The sequence below is a fragment of the Perognathus longimembris genome, chromosome 9 (genome assembly GCF_023159225.1).
Source record: "Perognathus longimembris pacificus isolate PPM17 chromosome 9, ASM2315922v1, whole genome shotgun sequence".
Classification (NCBI taxonomy): Eukaryota; Metazoa; Chordata; class Mammalia; order Rodentia; family Heteromyidae; genus Perognathus; species Perognathus longimembris.
In genome coordinates, this window is record NC_063169.1 from 58,881,896 (window position 1) to 58,895,596 (window position 13,701).

The 13,701-nt window shown below is 48.2% G+C and overlaps 1 protein-coding gene and 1 long non-coding RNA gene across 5 annotated transcripts in view; one reads left to right on the top strand and one right to left on the bottom strand.

The window, feature by feature from the left end:
- Positions 1 to 6,435: 6,435 nt before the first annotated feature.
- The window catches only part of Utrn (utrophin), a 431,942-nt gene continuing 424,676 nt past the window's right edge, over positions 6,436 to 13,701 (top strand). For 2 of the 4 annotated variants that reach the window (XM_048354234.1, XM_048354228.1), the window contains exons 1-2: positions 6,436 to 6,507; positions 13,151 to 13,328. In XM_048354234.1, the coding sequence (XP_048210191.1) occupies positions 13,250 to 13,328 (79 nt within the window). In that variant the 5' untranslated portion in view covers positions 6,436 to 6,507; positions 13,151 to 13,249. Of the gene's footprint in view, positions 6,508 to 6,747; positions 6,823 to 6,983; positions 7,237 to 13,150; positions 13,329 to 13,701 lie in introns of those variants that run through there. The other 2 variants (XM_048354231.1, XM_048354230.1) reach the window with 2 other exon arrangements.
- Positions 7,342 to 7,629, bottom strand: LOC125357369. Its single transcript, XR_007212133.1, has 2 exons — positions 7,498 to 7,629; positions 7,342 to 7,456 (listed from the first exon to the last, which is right to left on the bottom strand). It is a non-coding gene; the product is annotated as an uncharacterized LOC125357369 (long non-coding RNA).

Here is a 13,701-nt window from a genome sequence, read left to right on the forward strand (position 1 = left end):
TCTTCCTTTCCCTCTTCCTCCTCATTTGTACTAAGATTTTGACTCAGAGCCTCAAGCTTTGGTAGGCAAGTGATCTACTACTAAGCCACACCTCCAGCCTTTTTTTTTTTTTGTGCTGGTTATTTTAAGATTGAGTATGGCTTTCTGTCCTAGTCTTATGCCTAGACTTTGATCTACTCATTTGAAGCTTCATAGCTTGGTATACACAACCATGTCCAGCTTCTTCATAGTAGTGGACTTTTCTGCCTGGGCTGACCTCCAGCCATGAGCCTCCTAGTCTCAGCCTTCCAAGTAGCTAGGGTTATAAGGTGTATGCCACCAGTGTTTGGCTGGTAATCCTTATTTGTGTATCTATTAAAGCCATCAGAATAAGAAGCTTTCATTGTCTTATGACTTTCAGTTTTTCAAGTGTCTGTCTTTAGCTGTTTCTCTTTGGGGTGTTCAGATTCTCTGTGAAACACCCTTTCCAGTCTCCTACTGTTAGATGAAGCCTTCGCCCGTATTCTGATTGTGCTGGGGAAGGGGGCTGAGAACATCAGCATGGAGGATGCTTACTCAGTCCTCTGCAATTTTAGTGTGCTTAGTTCATTATTCTTGATTCAGTGTCCAGATTCAGACTGTTCATTTATGGGTGCCTCTCCCCTACTTGCCAAGTTTTCCTTTATTTAAAACTAAGGCTCGGGGCTGGGGATATAGCCTAGTGGCAAGAGTGCCTGCCTCGGATACACGAGGCCCTAGGTTTGATTCCCCAGCACCACATATACAGAAAACGGCCAGAAGCGGCGCTGTGGCTCAAGTGGCAGAGTGCTAGCCTTGAGCGGGAAGAAGCCAGGGACAGTGCTCAGGCCCTGAGTCCAAGGCCCAGGACTGGCCAAAAAAAAAAAACAAAAAACAAAAAAAAAAAACTAAGGCTCATGTATTCCACTCTGTTCTGCAGGATGGGCGGAAATGCTTACTTTACCTCTTTCTGTGCTGTGCCCATGACACATGAGAAATGCCCTTTCTGGGCCCTCCACCACTTACTTTCTACCTGGCATATTAGGGCAGTGGCAGCACCTGGCATGGGGGATCCTCGGAGTTGAGCCTCTGGCTTAGAACTCCGTTACAGTAGTAGAAACCAGAGAGGGGAACAGAAGGGTGGGGGGGATAGTCTCAATCTTATGTTACTCCAGTTTACTAATTCGAAAAAGAGACTTTCCCTTTTCACGGTTACCAAGAAATCTCCTTTATAACTAACTGTGTTGGGCTCCACCTGAATCTTTGGCCTTTCTCAGCTTAACCATCATGGTTGGGAATAGCATCCTATGATTGGCTATCCCTGAGTCATGAACCCACCCTTAGGGAAGGTGCAGATGTGATTGACAGCTCTATAAAAATCTGGAGTAGGAGAGAAGCATTTCTCCAAAGGAAGGTTTAGAGTTGCTTTAAACCTGAGCCTGGTGCTGGTGGCTCATGCCTGTGATCCTAGCTATTCAGGAACCTGAGATATGAGGATTGTGGTTCAATGCCAGCACAGGCAGCAAAGTCTGAGAAACGCTTATTTCCAATTTACCACCAAAATATCAGAAGTGGGGCTGTGGCTCAAGGGGTAGAATGCTAGCCTTCATCACAACAGCTCAGTGTTCAAGCTCCAGGACACACACACACACACACACACACACACACACACACGAAGGTTGGGGATGTGGCTGAGGGGTAGAGCGTTCATTTTGGTTTACTGAGGGTATGGATGATGTGAGCAGAGGCAAGGAAAATGGATGTCCTTCATGATTCCCACTCCTTTCTTAAGGCTCAGCTCAAGTGTCCCTCTCCTGACTCCAGTTACATTGTAATTGTAATTTGTAAATATGCATAGGCTCTTGGAAGATAGGCACTGCCTCATACCGATATGCAAACCCAGCTCCTCAGCAGACACCCTGAGTTCCAGTAATGTTAGCCATGTAAGGGAGAAGATGGTCACTCAGAGGCAGCAGATTCTCTTGTTAAGGGGCTGTGAGTGTGGATTAGTGGTAGAGTGCTTGCCTAGCACGCATGAAGCCCTGGGTTCGGTTCCTTAGTACCACGTAAACAGAAAAAGCCAGAAGTGGTGCTGTGGCTCAAGTGGTAGAGCACTAGAGACAGTGCTCAGGTGCTCAGTTCCAGCCCCAGGACTGGCAGAAAAAAAAAAGGAAAAGGGAACAGTTGATAAATGCCCAGTGTATGCAGCATCCTTGATTCTCACACAGTATCATTGGGGTTGGTTTTTTTTTTTTTCTGTTTTACATGCAGAAAGTAAAAGTTTGAGTTTTAAAAGCTCAAGCTCTTAATAACTGTCAATCAAAATAGGCACTGAGCTAATTTCTGTCTAGCTTACTTCTCAGCTATATTAACTTTATTTTTCCTTCCCTCCTTCCTCCTCCTTCTCCTCGTTAGCCATGGATTCTTACCAATACAGGGTCATCTCTTTTTTCACTCCTTAGTAAGGTGATGGTCTCCACTCCAATTATTACTATTTTACCTAAGTGGACTCCATAGCCAGTTAGTATCTTTGTTATTTGCTTCTTTGTCTATAAAGAAGGAGAGATTCTGTAAGATCCCTTCCAATGCCAACATTATAATATTGTACAAAGCAAACTAAATGGAGTAAAATGAACATGTGTGACATGAACAGCACAGGGTGCATTTTATTCAGGGATGTTTTCTGACCTCAGTGGGTGTCGGGTTCAGGAAGGAGTGGGCTGGAGTTCTTTCCTGCATGGTTTCCTTGTTTTTCCTTCCCCCTTTTGAATATCACTTATTCCTCCTTTTATTCTACCAGTCGCCCCCTTTCTTCCCATCAGCTTCCCCTTGGCCGTTGGCTCCTCTGGACCACGCAGTTGAGCTCTCATCTTTTTGTCCTTTGGTCGACAGAGAAGAGCCTCTTTCCTTAAAGTAGACGCAGCTCCTCCCATTTGTGTAGCTGTCTTGTCAGAAACTGGTTGAAGGTAGTTACAATTGGAGCAATCTTTAGCATGGTCTGAAGTCACTGGGATTCAAGGGAAAGCCAGTCATGATTGGACTTGGATTCATTTTCCCCTTGCTAGGGAGAGCCATTTACTTCCCAAGGACACAATGTCTCCGTGAGCGATTCTCAAGCCATCCTGTTTTAGACCCCCTGGGTCCTGAAGCTACCTGGGTCACCACAGACCTACAGAATCATCATTTCGGGGGATATCAGACAATCTGAATTTAAAGTATGTTGCTCTTGAAAAGTTTCATACATTCTTGTTTCTCTTGGGCTGGGGCAAAGAGCTGGTTTCTTTAAGCCAATTAGAAAGAATTTTATTTGTAGCGATCTTTACCTTGCACAACAGGTAGTAGATATTTCCATGAAGAATTCACTAAGATATTCAGCAAATATTCTGGTATTTCTCTCTTTCTTTTTCTTCAATACTAGCGAGTGAACTCAGGACCTTGTATGTCTTAGGCAAGCGCTACCACTTGCATCATGCCCCAGATCCATTTTTGCTTTGTAGTTTGTTTTCTCTGACATGGGCTTGTGCTTTTGCCCAGGCAGCCTCAGATTGGGATCCTCCTCCCTCCACCTCCTAAACAGCTAGGATTACAGGCATGAATTTCCATCAACTTTCCTGGCGTAAGGCTTGGATATGAAGTATCCCTCCAAAGGCTTCATGTGGTTGGGTGCCCATGGCTTACGACTGTAATCCTAGCCACTCAGGAGGCTGAGATTTGAGGACTGCCATTGGAAGCCAGCCTGGGCACAAAAGTCTGTGAGACTCTTATCACCAATAAACTACTCAGAAGAAGCTGGAAGAGGTACTGTGGACCAAGTAATAAATAGGCTCAGGGACAGTAGCCAAGCCATGAGTTCAAGCCCCAAGACTGGCAAAAACAAAACAAAACAAAAAAAAAAGGGAAAAAAGTTCCATGACTTGAGTCTTGGTCCTTGGGAGATTATCTGATTATGAGACTGTGACCTAATTAGTGCACAAATCCACTGATGGACTGATAATTTAACAGCATTCCTGGAGGTGATGGAAACTGTCTCGGGTGAGGCCTAGATATGCTATATCTTATTATAGGCTCCTTTGTCTTGTTTTCTCTGGTTCCTGGCCATCATGAAATAAACAGCCCCTGCCTCTCTGCTGATGGTGATATTTTGCTGATCTCTGACCTAGCAATGGATCTGGCCAACCTTGAGCTGAAACATCTGAAACTGAGCCAGAAGATCTTTCCCTACCACCCTCTCGTGTGTGTGTGTGTGTGTGTGTGTGTGTGTGTGTGTGTTAATGCTGGGGCTTGAACTCAGAGCCTAGGCTTGTTCCTTATCCTTTTCGGTTTACCACACTTCTCTGACTCTGTGTGTATGTGTGTGGTCTGTTAAATGAAGGAAGGCATGAAAGTGAATAAATAGATCTAGATCACACTCATCTCAAGTTGTATTTTACTTGGCTTATATAAAGAAAATCCTCAAGGGAAGGAAGCTAAGGTAGACACTTCATAAGGAAAGACTCAGGATCAACTTATTCCACAGCACCAAGGCTGGTTTTCAATTCATAACCCAGCAAAGGCCAGTGAATTCTAGCTGAGAAACTCATTTAAAACCCCTAATGAATTATCTTTACTGCCTCATAAATTAACTTATAAATATTAAGCCAGCAACAGTTAACTATCCTTTCTACTTTATTTATGTGAACTAGGAACTCTGGTGGCTGTTTTTTCTTTTCCCTTCCCTGTGAAACATAAGGGAATAAAATGTGTAAATAGCAAAAATTTACAACCCACACAAGATCACTTCTTTCCTGGTAGGGATTTTTCCTTTTTTGACCACCCCTTGCAGCTTGCAACAGGTTGTATAAACAGAGGTTGTTGTTGTGCAAACTGGAAAAATAGGGGGAAAAAGCCAGTGCAAAAATGAGTACACAACGAAATTTCGACTATTTTCATAGTCTTAAAAACAATGCCAGGAATGTTAGGTAACACAGGGTGGGGAAGTTCAACTTAACCATACAGGCATTCCTTCCCCCCCCCCCCAGCCCCTCTTTTTAATACTGGTGCTGGGACTTGAACTCAAGACCAGGGCACTGCCCCTTAGCTTTTTTGCTTAAGGCGCAGATCTACTTCCAGGTGGTCAACTGGAGAAAAGTCTCGGGGACTTTCTTTTCTCCTGAGTAGAGGATGACAGATGGGCCATTGGTTTTAAGATGTAAGAGGTCACAGGTTCGATCCCTGGCAACACACACACACACACACACACACACACACACACACACAATCTTATAACAGGACCAAAGTGGAATGAGATTACCAAGACTTTGAGAACATTATGTAAAATTAGAATCCCCTTGGATCTAGAACTGGAAGTAAGTAATGTGGGCAAGTTGAAATTGTTCCCCCCCTTTTCTTTTTAAAAAAAAATCACCCTAAGTCGAGAGCCAGTTGGCCGATCCCAAAACACATCTCAGGCAGGGTTCTGGCCGTGTCTCCCAGGACAGTGGCCCCAACCAGCTCTGCAGAGGCCTCGCCACCCCTGCGGGCGGCCGGGCAGGCGGGGGGAGAGGGCGCCGGGCCCGCGCTGATTGACGGGGCGCGGGGTCAGGTGACCGAGGCGCCACGTTCCCGGACTGGTGCGGGCCGTGGTGGCCGCCGGCCGGGTCGGGGGCCCAACCCGCCGCCCCGAGGGAGCTGTTCTCCGGGAACAAAGTTGCTGGGCCGCTGAGGTGCGGGGCAGCGAGGGGCCCGGCGGGCGATCGCTTCCCCCAAGCCTCCTCCAGCCGGGGAGATCAGAGCCCGCGGGGGCCGGGGGGGGGGGCGGCGGGGGAGCGCGATCCGCTCGAGCGGGTTCCCGGGGCGGAGGCGGCGTCCCGCGCCCCGCCTCGGTCGGCACCCTCCAGCGCCGCGCTCCCACAAAGGGGCGGCGGCGGCGGCGGCGGCGCGGCGGGAGGAGGCCGCGGCGGAGGAGGAGCCAGCGCCCGGGCCGCAGCCGCCGCCGCCGGGGCGCACAAAGTTGTGGAGTCGCCGTTCCTCCGAGCACAAGAGCGGGGCGGCCGCCGGCGGCCGCGGGCTTTCTCCCGCGAGGAGGGGCCTCGAGCACCCGGACCACCCCCTCCCGTGGCGGGGCGTGATCTCGGGGGTGGGGTGGGGAGGCGCGCGGCTCCCCCTTCTTTCGGGTCCTCCCCGCCGGCGGAAAACTCTGCAGCCGGGGCCCGAAGGGGTTGCCCGCGCGCCGACCCCCCGGCGGGCGCTGGGACGGTTTTGTTTTTGTCTCGGGCGGAACTCCCCCCCCCCACCCCGCCCCGGGCAGGAAGATTGCACAAGTTAGGGGGCGTTGCCAATCGGGGGGGGGGGTCAATTTTTCTTTTTTTTTTTTTTCCGTCTTGTCTAGTTTTTCACATTTCATTAAAAAAAAAAAAAGTCCCCTAACAAACCCCGGTGACCACCAAACTCGCGCCCGTGCGCACGCCCGCGGCCGATCGCGGACACCCCGACCCCGGCGGAGCCCCGGCCAGGCGCCCGCAGGCCCGGCAGGTAAGCCCGAGCGGGTGGAACCGAACCCCGGGGCTGGGTAAGGTGACCTCAGCCCCCCGAGGGAAAGCGGCCGCGTGTGGGGGGCTGGGCCGGGAGGAGTCTGGACCTCTTCCGTGGCTCCGGGGCCAGAGGTCGGGGCTGCGGGTGCCTTCTTAAGTTGGGGATGGAATCCACTTCTGCCCGCACTTTCCCGGCAGACGGGGCTCTGCTCTCCTGGGCGGGACAGCGAACGCCAGAAGCGTGGGGAGGTCCTCGGGATCCGAGCTGGTTCGTGGCCGGGAACTCCGGCAGGAGACCGTGGACCGGATCGGTGCGGCCGCCTCGCTCCCTCTTGCCTTCTTCCTCGCCGGGGGAGAAGGGGCTCGCCCCGGTGCACCACGTCGCCCTGTAAGGCTCGGGGCCGGTGATCTCTAACCGGGGACGTGGCCTTCTTGGAGAGCCTGTCACACTCCCCGGCTCCGGGAAGGCGGGGCCCGGGCTGTGTCCGCCCGGCGTGGGTGGGAGAGGGGTGGTGGGGTGGTCGACGGGCCGGGCAGCGCTCCCCAGCGCCTGCTAGGAGACGGGTTCGATCTCAGGCTCGGTGGCCGCTCCCGAGGGTGGGGACGTGGACCGTGGCGCGGTCGCCGGCTCCCAGCCTGCGGCTGGGGACCGGGTGGGCGTTGGTGCGTCGTCCCGCGCGATCGCCTGGTTTTTCCTGGACTCTTGGCATCTCTTGCTGCACTCGACGAGGTAATTCAGGCCCCCAGCCTAACTTTGGCTCAGGATCCGAGGCTCTGGTTGCCCAAGGCCACCTACAACCCAACAAAGCTCTAATTGTAGGCCGCGCAACTTTTTGGGGAAGGCACATTGTTTAAAGAGACTCTTCTTGAAACGCCCCAGATTCCCAGAGGCTGGTTCTTAGAGCTGCTGTTTCAAGGCGAGGGAAGAAAACGTGCCCGACTTCGGAGGGCTGGAGAATCTGTGAGAAAGAGCCAGGTGGAGAACTGTCACTGTCACTGTAGCCCCCACTCCCCGGAATCATCCGGGGAGAACGCCCGGGCCACTCGGGTCACTGGGACCTCGCGGGCTGGTTTCCTCATGGAGCACCGGGGCGGCGGTGGCCGGAGCGCACGGAGCCCGGGGTGCGGCGGGGGGGGGGGTGGTGGTGGTGGCCTGGATTGGTCGTGGTGGCCGCAGCTCTATGTATGTATTGGCTTGAGGCTTGCACGGGCCCTGGGGTGGCTTGGTGGTGGGCGCAGGGGTCTCAGCTTTTGGGCAAGAACCGCAGGAATGAGAAACTCGTGGGTTGTGTGGAGCCACCCGTCGCCCCCTTTGCCAGCATTTATGGGTCCAAGGAGACTGCTCCCTATTGCTGCTTTGGGTGTTTACCTGAAATTTATGGCTCCTGTAAACAGTATTAATCACGGTAGTATTAACCTCCCCTGGAGCGCTTACAAGTGTGAATGGCAGTTCTTGGCTCTAGGCTCTTTCTTTACTGTTTCCAGCCTAGCAGCTACATCCCCGTTCCCTTGGCTTCTCTAGGCCTGGCTCTGCTTCCCAGGCTTTGCTTCCTAGGGCAAAGGGCTGGCTCTCATCCATGGGTTCAAGATTCTTTCCACCCCTGTTGCACTTGGGTGAAGATTCCTTCTTAATGGCATCTTGTTGAATGTTGCATGTTCTTTATATTGTGTGATTTTCAAATTCAAGGAAACCAGACCAAATCAACCCTCCCCCCCCCCCCCAAAACCAACCAACTAACCAGAAAAATCCCATTAGTTTTGCCTCTAAAGCCAATCCTGTCCTTTTTGCGTGGGTTTATTGTGACATGTTTTGGTCTTTCGGATCCGTGGCAGAAAGAAAGGAAGAGAGGGAGAAGGGAGAGTGCCTGGGATTTGTTTCATCATCTGGCTAAAATTTATAGTCAGTGGCAATTCACAGCAAATGACAATTGTGCAGAATTTCGGGCTCCTAAAGCAACAGTTCATGCAGCCATTTCCAGCTTCTTCCTTTGCTGTTGTAAAGGATGACCTTCCCCCATAGCACAGTGTGCATGAAACTTACCATTAGTGCTGGAACTTTCCCTCTTGACAGCCAGGTATAAGGGGCTGCATTTGCTTCAGTCTTGGATGATTTAGGAGGAGGCATGCTTGCCTCTGTCATTCTAACCAATGTCCACTGGCCAGAAGTGACAGTCAGTAGCTGCTTGCTTATTTATTTATTTATTTTTGCCTGTTCTGGGGCTTGGACTTAGGGCCTGAGCACTGTCACTGGCTTCTTTTTGCTCAAGGCTAGCACTTTTACCTCTTGAACCACAGTGGCACGTCCAGCTTTTTCTGTTTACTTGGTGCTAAGGAATTGAACCCAGGGCTTCATGCATGCTAGGCAAGCACTCTACAGCTAAGCCAAATTCCCAGCCCATGTTTGCTTATTTTTGTACCAGTACTGAGGCTGGAACTCAGTCCCCTTAGCTTTTTCCACCCAAGGCTAGTGCTGTACAACTCAAGCTTACAGCTCTAGTTCTGGCTTTTGGTGGTTTTGGAGATAAGAGTTTCACCAACTTTCTTGCCTTGGCTGACTTTGAACTGGGATCTTCAGATCTCAGCCACCTGAGTAGCTAGGATTGCAGGTGTGAGGCACTGGTACCCCGCCTACTCTTCTGAACAAGGATTGTGCTACTTGGTATACTAAAACATTTAAGAATTTAGCAAATCTTTCACAGTTTTGTACCAAAAATAGTTTGTACCAAACATAATGAAATAATTGTGTGTGTGTGTGTGTGTGTGTGTGTGTATGTGTGTGTAATTGGCCAGTCCTGGTGAACTCAGGGCCTCCTGAGCTTCTTTTTGCTCAAGGCTAGCACTCTGCCTCTTGAGCTACAGTGCCACTTCCAGCCTTTTCTGTTTATGTGGTGGTGAGGAATTGAACCCAGGGCTACATGCATGCTAGGCAAGCACTCTACCACTAAGTCACATTCCCTGCCTTACTTATAATTTTTTATAGTAGTTAACCCATATGAAAATTTGAAAGTTTTTTCTAATGCTCTTATAAAATGTGGAAGGTTGATCATACAGTTCATACATTCACCTCTGTCAGAGAGACTGGTTCTTAAAGCTTTAGTAATTTACTGATTTTCATCTACTTCAACTTTTTTTTATTTGTTTGTGCTGGTTACTGGGCCTTGAACTCAGGGCCTGGGCACTGGCCTTTACTTTTTCTTCCTCAAGGATGGTGCTCTACCACTTGAGTCACACCTCCCCTTCTAGCTGTTTGGTGGCTAATTGGCAATAAGAGTCTCAGGGACTTTCCTGCCCAGGCTGGCTTTGAACTACAATCTTCAGATCTCAGCCTATTGAGTGGCTAGGATTATAGTCATGAGCCACGGGTGCCCGGTCTTGCTAGTTATTTTGGAGATGGAGTCTAGTGACTGTTTCCTCCTAAGCTGGCACGCAACTGTGATCCTCTGGCTCTCAGCCTCTTGAGTAGTTAGAATAACAGGTATACATTTGAAAATAACAATACTGTGCAATTGGTCCTTGATTTTAAAGGACTGAACTGTTCAATATTGGCTAGCTGGAACCCTGGTTCTGTTATTTATTTTAGTATGTGGGTTAATTTAGCCTATCTGCAGCTTGTTTGGATCTGTTCATGGTTACATTCCCAATTAAATGATTAACTTACTTAATTAACATTCAGGCTACTCTTACCGGAGCTGTTATCAGGGCAGAGACTAACTTCCCAACTTCTGGATTCTGCTCTGTCTGGGGTGTTACGGCAGAGTTAGTCCTTGAGTACTGGGCAATGTTGACCTCTAATTATTGACATTCTAAAAGAAAAGGTGGCACTGCTGGGCAGATCCTCCTCCTCCTCCTCCTCCTCCTCCTCCTCCTCCTCCTCCTCCTCCTCCTCCTCCTCCTCCTCCTCCTCTTCCTCCTCTTCCTCTTGGTGCCTGTCTTGGGGCTTGAACTCAGAGCTGTGGTGCTGTCGTTGAGTTTTTTTTGTTCACCTAGTGCTCTGCCACTTGAACCACTTCTCTACTTCCAGCTTTTTGGTAGTTTATTGAAGAAAAGAGTCTCACAGACTTTCCTAACCAGGCTGGCTTGGAACTGTGATCCTTGGAGCTCAGCCTCCTGAGATTTTTAAATAAAACCCTCCAAGCATTTTTTTATTATTATTTTTTGTATCACAGATTCTTCACTTCTTTAGATTCTAAAGATGCTTCTCATTAGTTGCAAAAGATTAGAATTTTATCTGAGAGTTGCCTGTACTAGCCAAACTCATGTGCTGAACCTTCCTTCCAGATCTGTGTGGGTAGACATACATATAGCTATTCAGGCTGTGTCTTCTTAGCCAGACCATTCCTGAGACCCAAACCTTCATTTCCAGCTATCTTTTATCTTCTCCTCCATGGATCTCACAGGCAGGTCAAACTCAGAATGTCCTGACTATTCATCATTTCTTCCTCCCAGCCTGTCACCTTCCTGTCCTCCAGCTTAGTGAAGGACTCCCATAGCCAACCGGGGAGTCATTCTACATGTTAGTACTGGTATTCTGAACCTCTACGGTCCAGTAATTTGGCTGGTCCCTGGTGGCCCATGCCTGTAATGCTAGCTGAGACCCGAGATTCTGGTTTGAAGCTAGCCTGGGATCGAAAAGTCTGAGAGATTCTTGTCTCCAATTAATGAAGAAATAAGTTGGAAATGCAGCTGTGGATCAAGTGGTAGAGGACTAGTCTTGAGTGACAAGGGTAAAGGATGGTGCCTAAGCCCTGAGTTCAAGTTCACTGTAAAACTCACACATACACAGAGTAATCCCTCAATCTTGCTGACTTTCCTTGCATAATTCTCACATGTACTCTCACTTTTCTTTCCTTCTCCCCTCTGTTTAGTTTACAATCCCATCTCTCTGTAATTTTGTGATACAAAGTTAGTAGAATAAACACCCAGGTGGCTGGGCATATGACCTAGTGGCAAGAGTGCTTGGCTCCTATATATGAAGCCCTGGGTTCAATTCTCTAGCACCACATATATAGAAAATGGCCAGAAGTGGCACTGTGGCTCAAGAGGCAGAGTGCTAGCTTGAGCAAAAAGAAGCCAGGGACAGTGCTCAGGCCCTGAGTCCAAGGCCCAGGACTGACAAAAGAAAAAACAAAACAAAACCCCCAAAACACCCAGGTGCCCTTTAAATTATTTTCCCCCTTAATAATTTTTTTCTTGCCCTTTGTGTGTTTCTATGTGTATTACAAATAAATACACATCAATATACATGAGAGACAGATATCTCCCTGTGTGAAATTAAGTTGAGGATATTGTCATATTTCATTGCTAAATATTTCATTATGTGTCGCATATAATCAGCTAACACTCTCCTGCATAAAAATGTCTCCCACAGGTAATTCTGGTGTTCGGGACACTGACAGTTTGGCAGAGACCAGGCCATTTGTTTTGACAACTCCCCACAGTTGGGATTTGTCTTCTCATGATAAGCTCAAATTAAACATTATTTTTTTTTTTTGCAAAAATACAGCATAGACTGAAGTGTATTTCCTATTGCACTGCATGATACTCCCCTGTCAGCTGTAGCAAATGTAGGATTTTCCCTTTAAGCTATCATGAACCAGTTTCATCAACTGGGGCACAAATGGCTCATGCCTGTAATCCTACCTACTTAGGAGGCTGAGATCTGAGGATTATGGTTCAAAGCTAGCCCTGCCTTTGAAGTATCCAAGAGATACTTCTAACCAGCAAAAAAAAAATGGAGGTAGAGGTGTGGCTCAAGTGGTAGAGCACCAGACTTGAGCAGAAAAAGCGAAGTGAGAGCATGAGGCCCTGAATTCAAATCCTAGTACTGGCACGCACGCGCACACACACGCACACACACACACACACAGAATTTCAACATCCACCCACCCATAGCCTAGGTACTTCATTAATGTATTACTGTATTCTGCTGTAGTCTTCAGTGGTTCCTCATACACACTGTGGTCCACCTCCAAATTACAATGTTAGCAGGTTGATCACATCACTTCTCTGTTTAAACCGTCTGTTAGGTTTCTAGTCTCTTCAGATGTGCACCCAAATCCTTGACCTGGCCCCATCTCTAGTCCCTCTCCCTTTCTCACCAGGCGTGACAGATGTTCATGTACCTTCCCTGGCTTTTCTTTATCAACACTGGCCTCATCTCTCAGTGCTCTCTGATTCTTTCTTCTAACTCTCATAGGAAGCTCCCGTTTGTCCCACTCCCCCTTTTGGCTAATTCTAATTATCCTTGAAGGCTGTGTTCGAATGTCATTTCTTCAAGTAAGTCCTCAGTTCTGGGCAGGTCAGATTCTTCTCCTGTATGTTTTACTATTCTGTGTTTCTCCTTTGTACATTGGTAGGCCATTGGTATTGTATAATTAATTAATTATGTAATTAATTATACACTCCTATCTTAATAATTGATTATACAATTAATGGCTTAGTGTCTCTCAACTGTATCCATAATGAAGAGGCTCTGTTTTGTGTTCATGGTCAAATCCCTGTGGTTTGGATCTGGGCTGTGCACATGGCAGGCCTTCAACAAATATTTGCTGCATGGCTACTGCATGCAATTGTTTGATTGTATTTGTGCGATATCTATAGTCATATATACTCCTATCTAGAATGACTTTCCTTTTTCTCTTTAGGTACTGACATTGTCAAGCTGGACCATTCATTATACAAAGCTGCCCGTCTTACAAAGAAGATTTAGGAAAGTCTTTGGATTACCCTGAAATTTAGCCAAGATGGCCAAGTATGGAGAACACGAAGCCAGGCCCGATGATGGGCAGAATGAATTCAGTGATATCATTAAATCCAGATCTGGTAAGTAATGGGAGCTGAAGATAACTCTGGATCTTTACGGTCAAACGATTTAGAAGACATATTTCTTGGCTGGTTTGGTACTGTTCTTATCAGGCAAACTTGATTTGACCAACTTAATTCTGACAGTTGTTTTCTAAAAGGCAATATAATGTTGGTGAGTGTCTTGTCTTCCTTTGGCAACGTGGTTTTGTCTCCTTGTAGGCTGATTGGCCTTGTTTGGTGAAACTGCTACTTGTGGCTGAATGCACCAGTGAAGTTGGGCATTTTTTCTTTTGTTTTCTGAAAGTGGAGGCTAAAAATATGCGCAGAGAAGGGAATGCCATAGTTTCTGGCAGGAAAGGATCTTTTCATGGTTTGATTCTGTTTCCACATA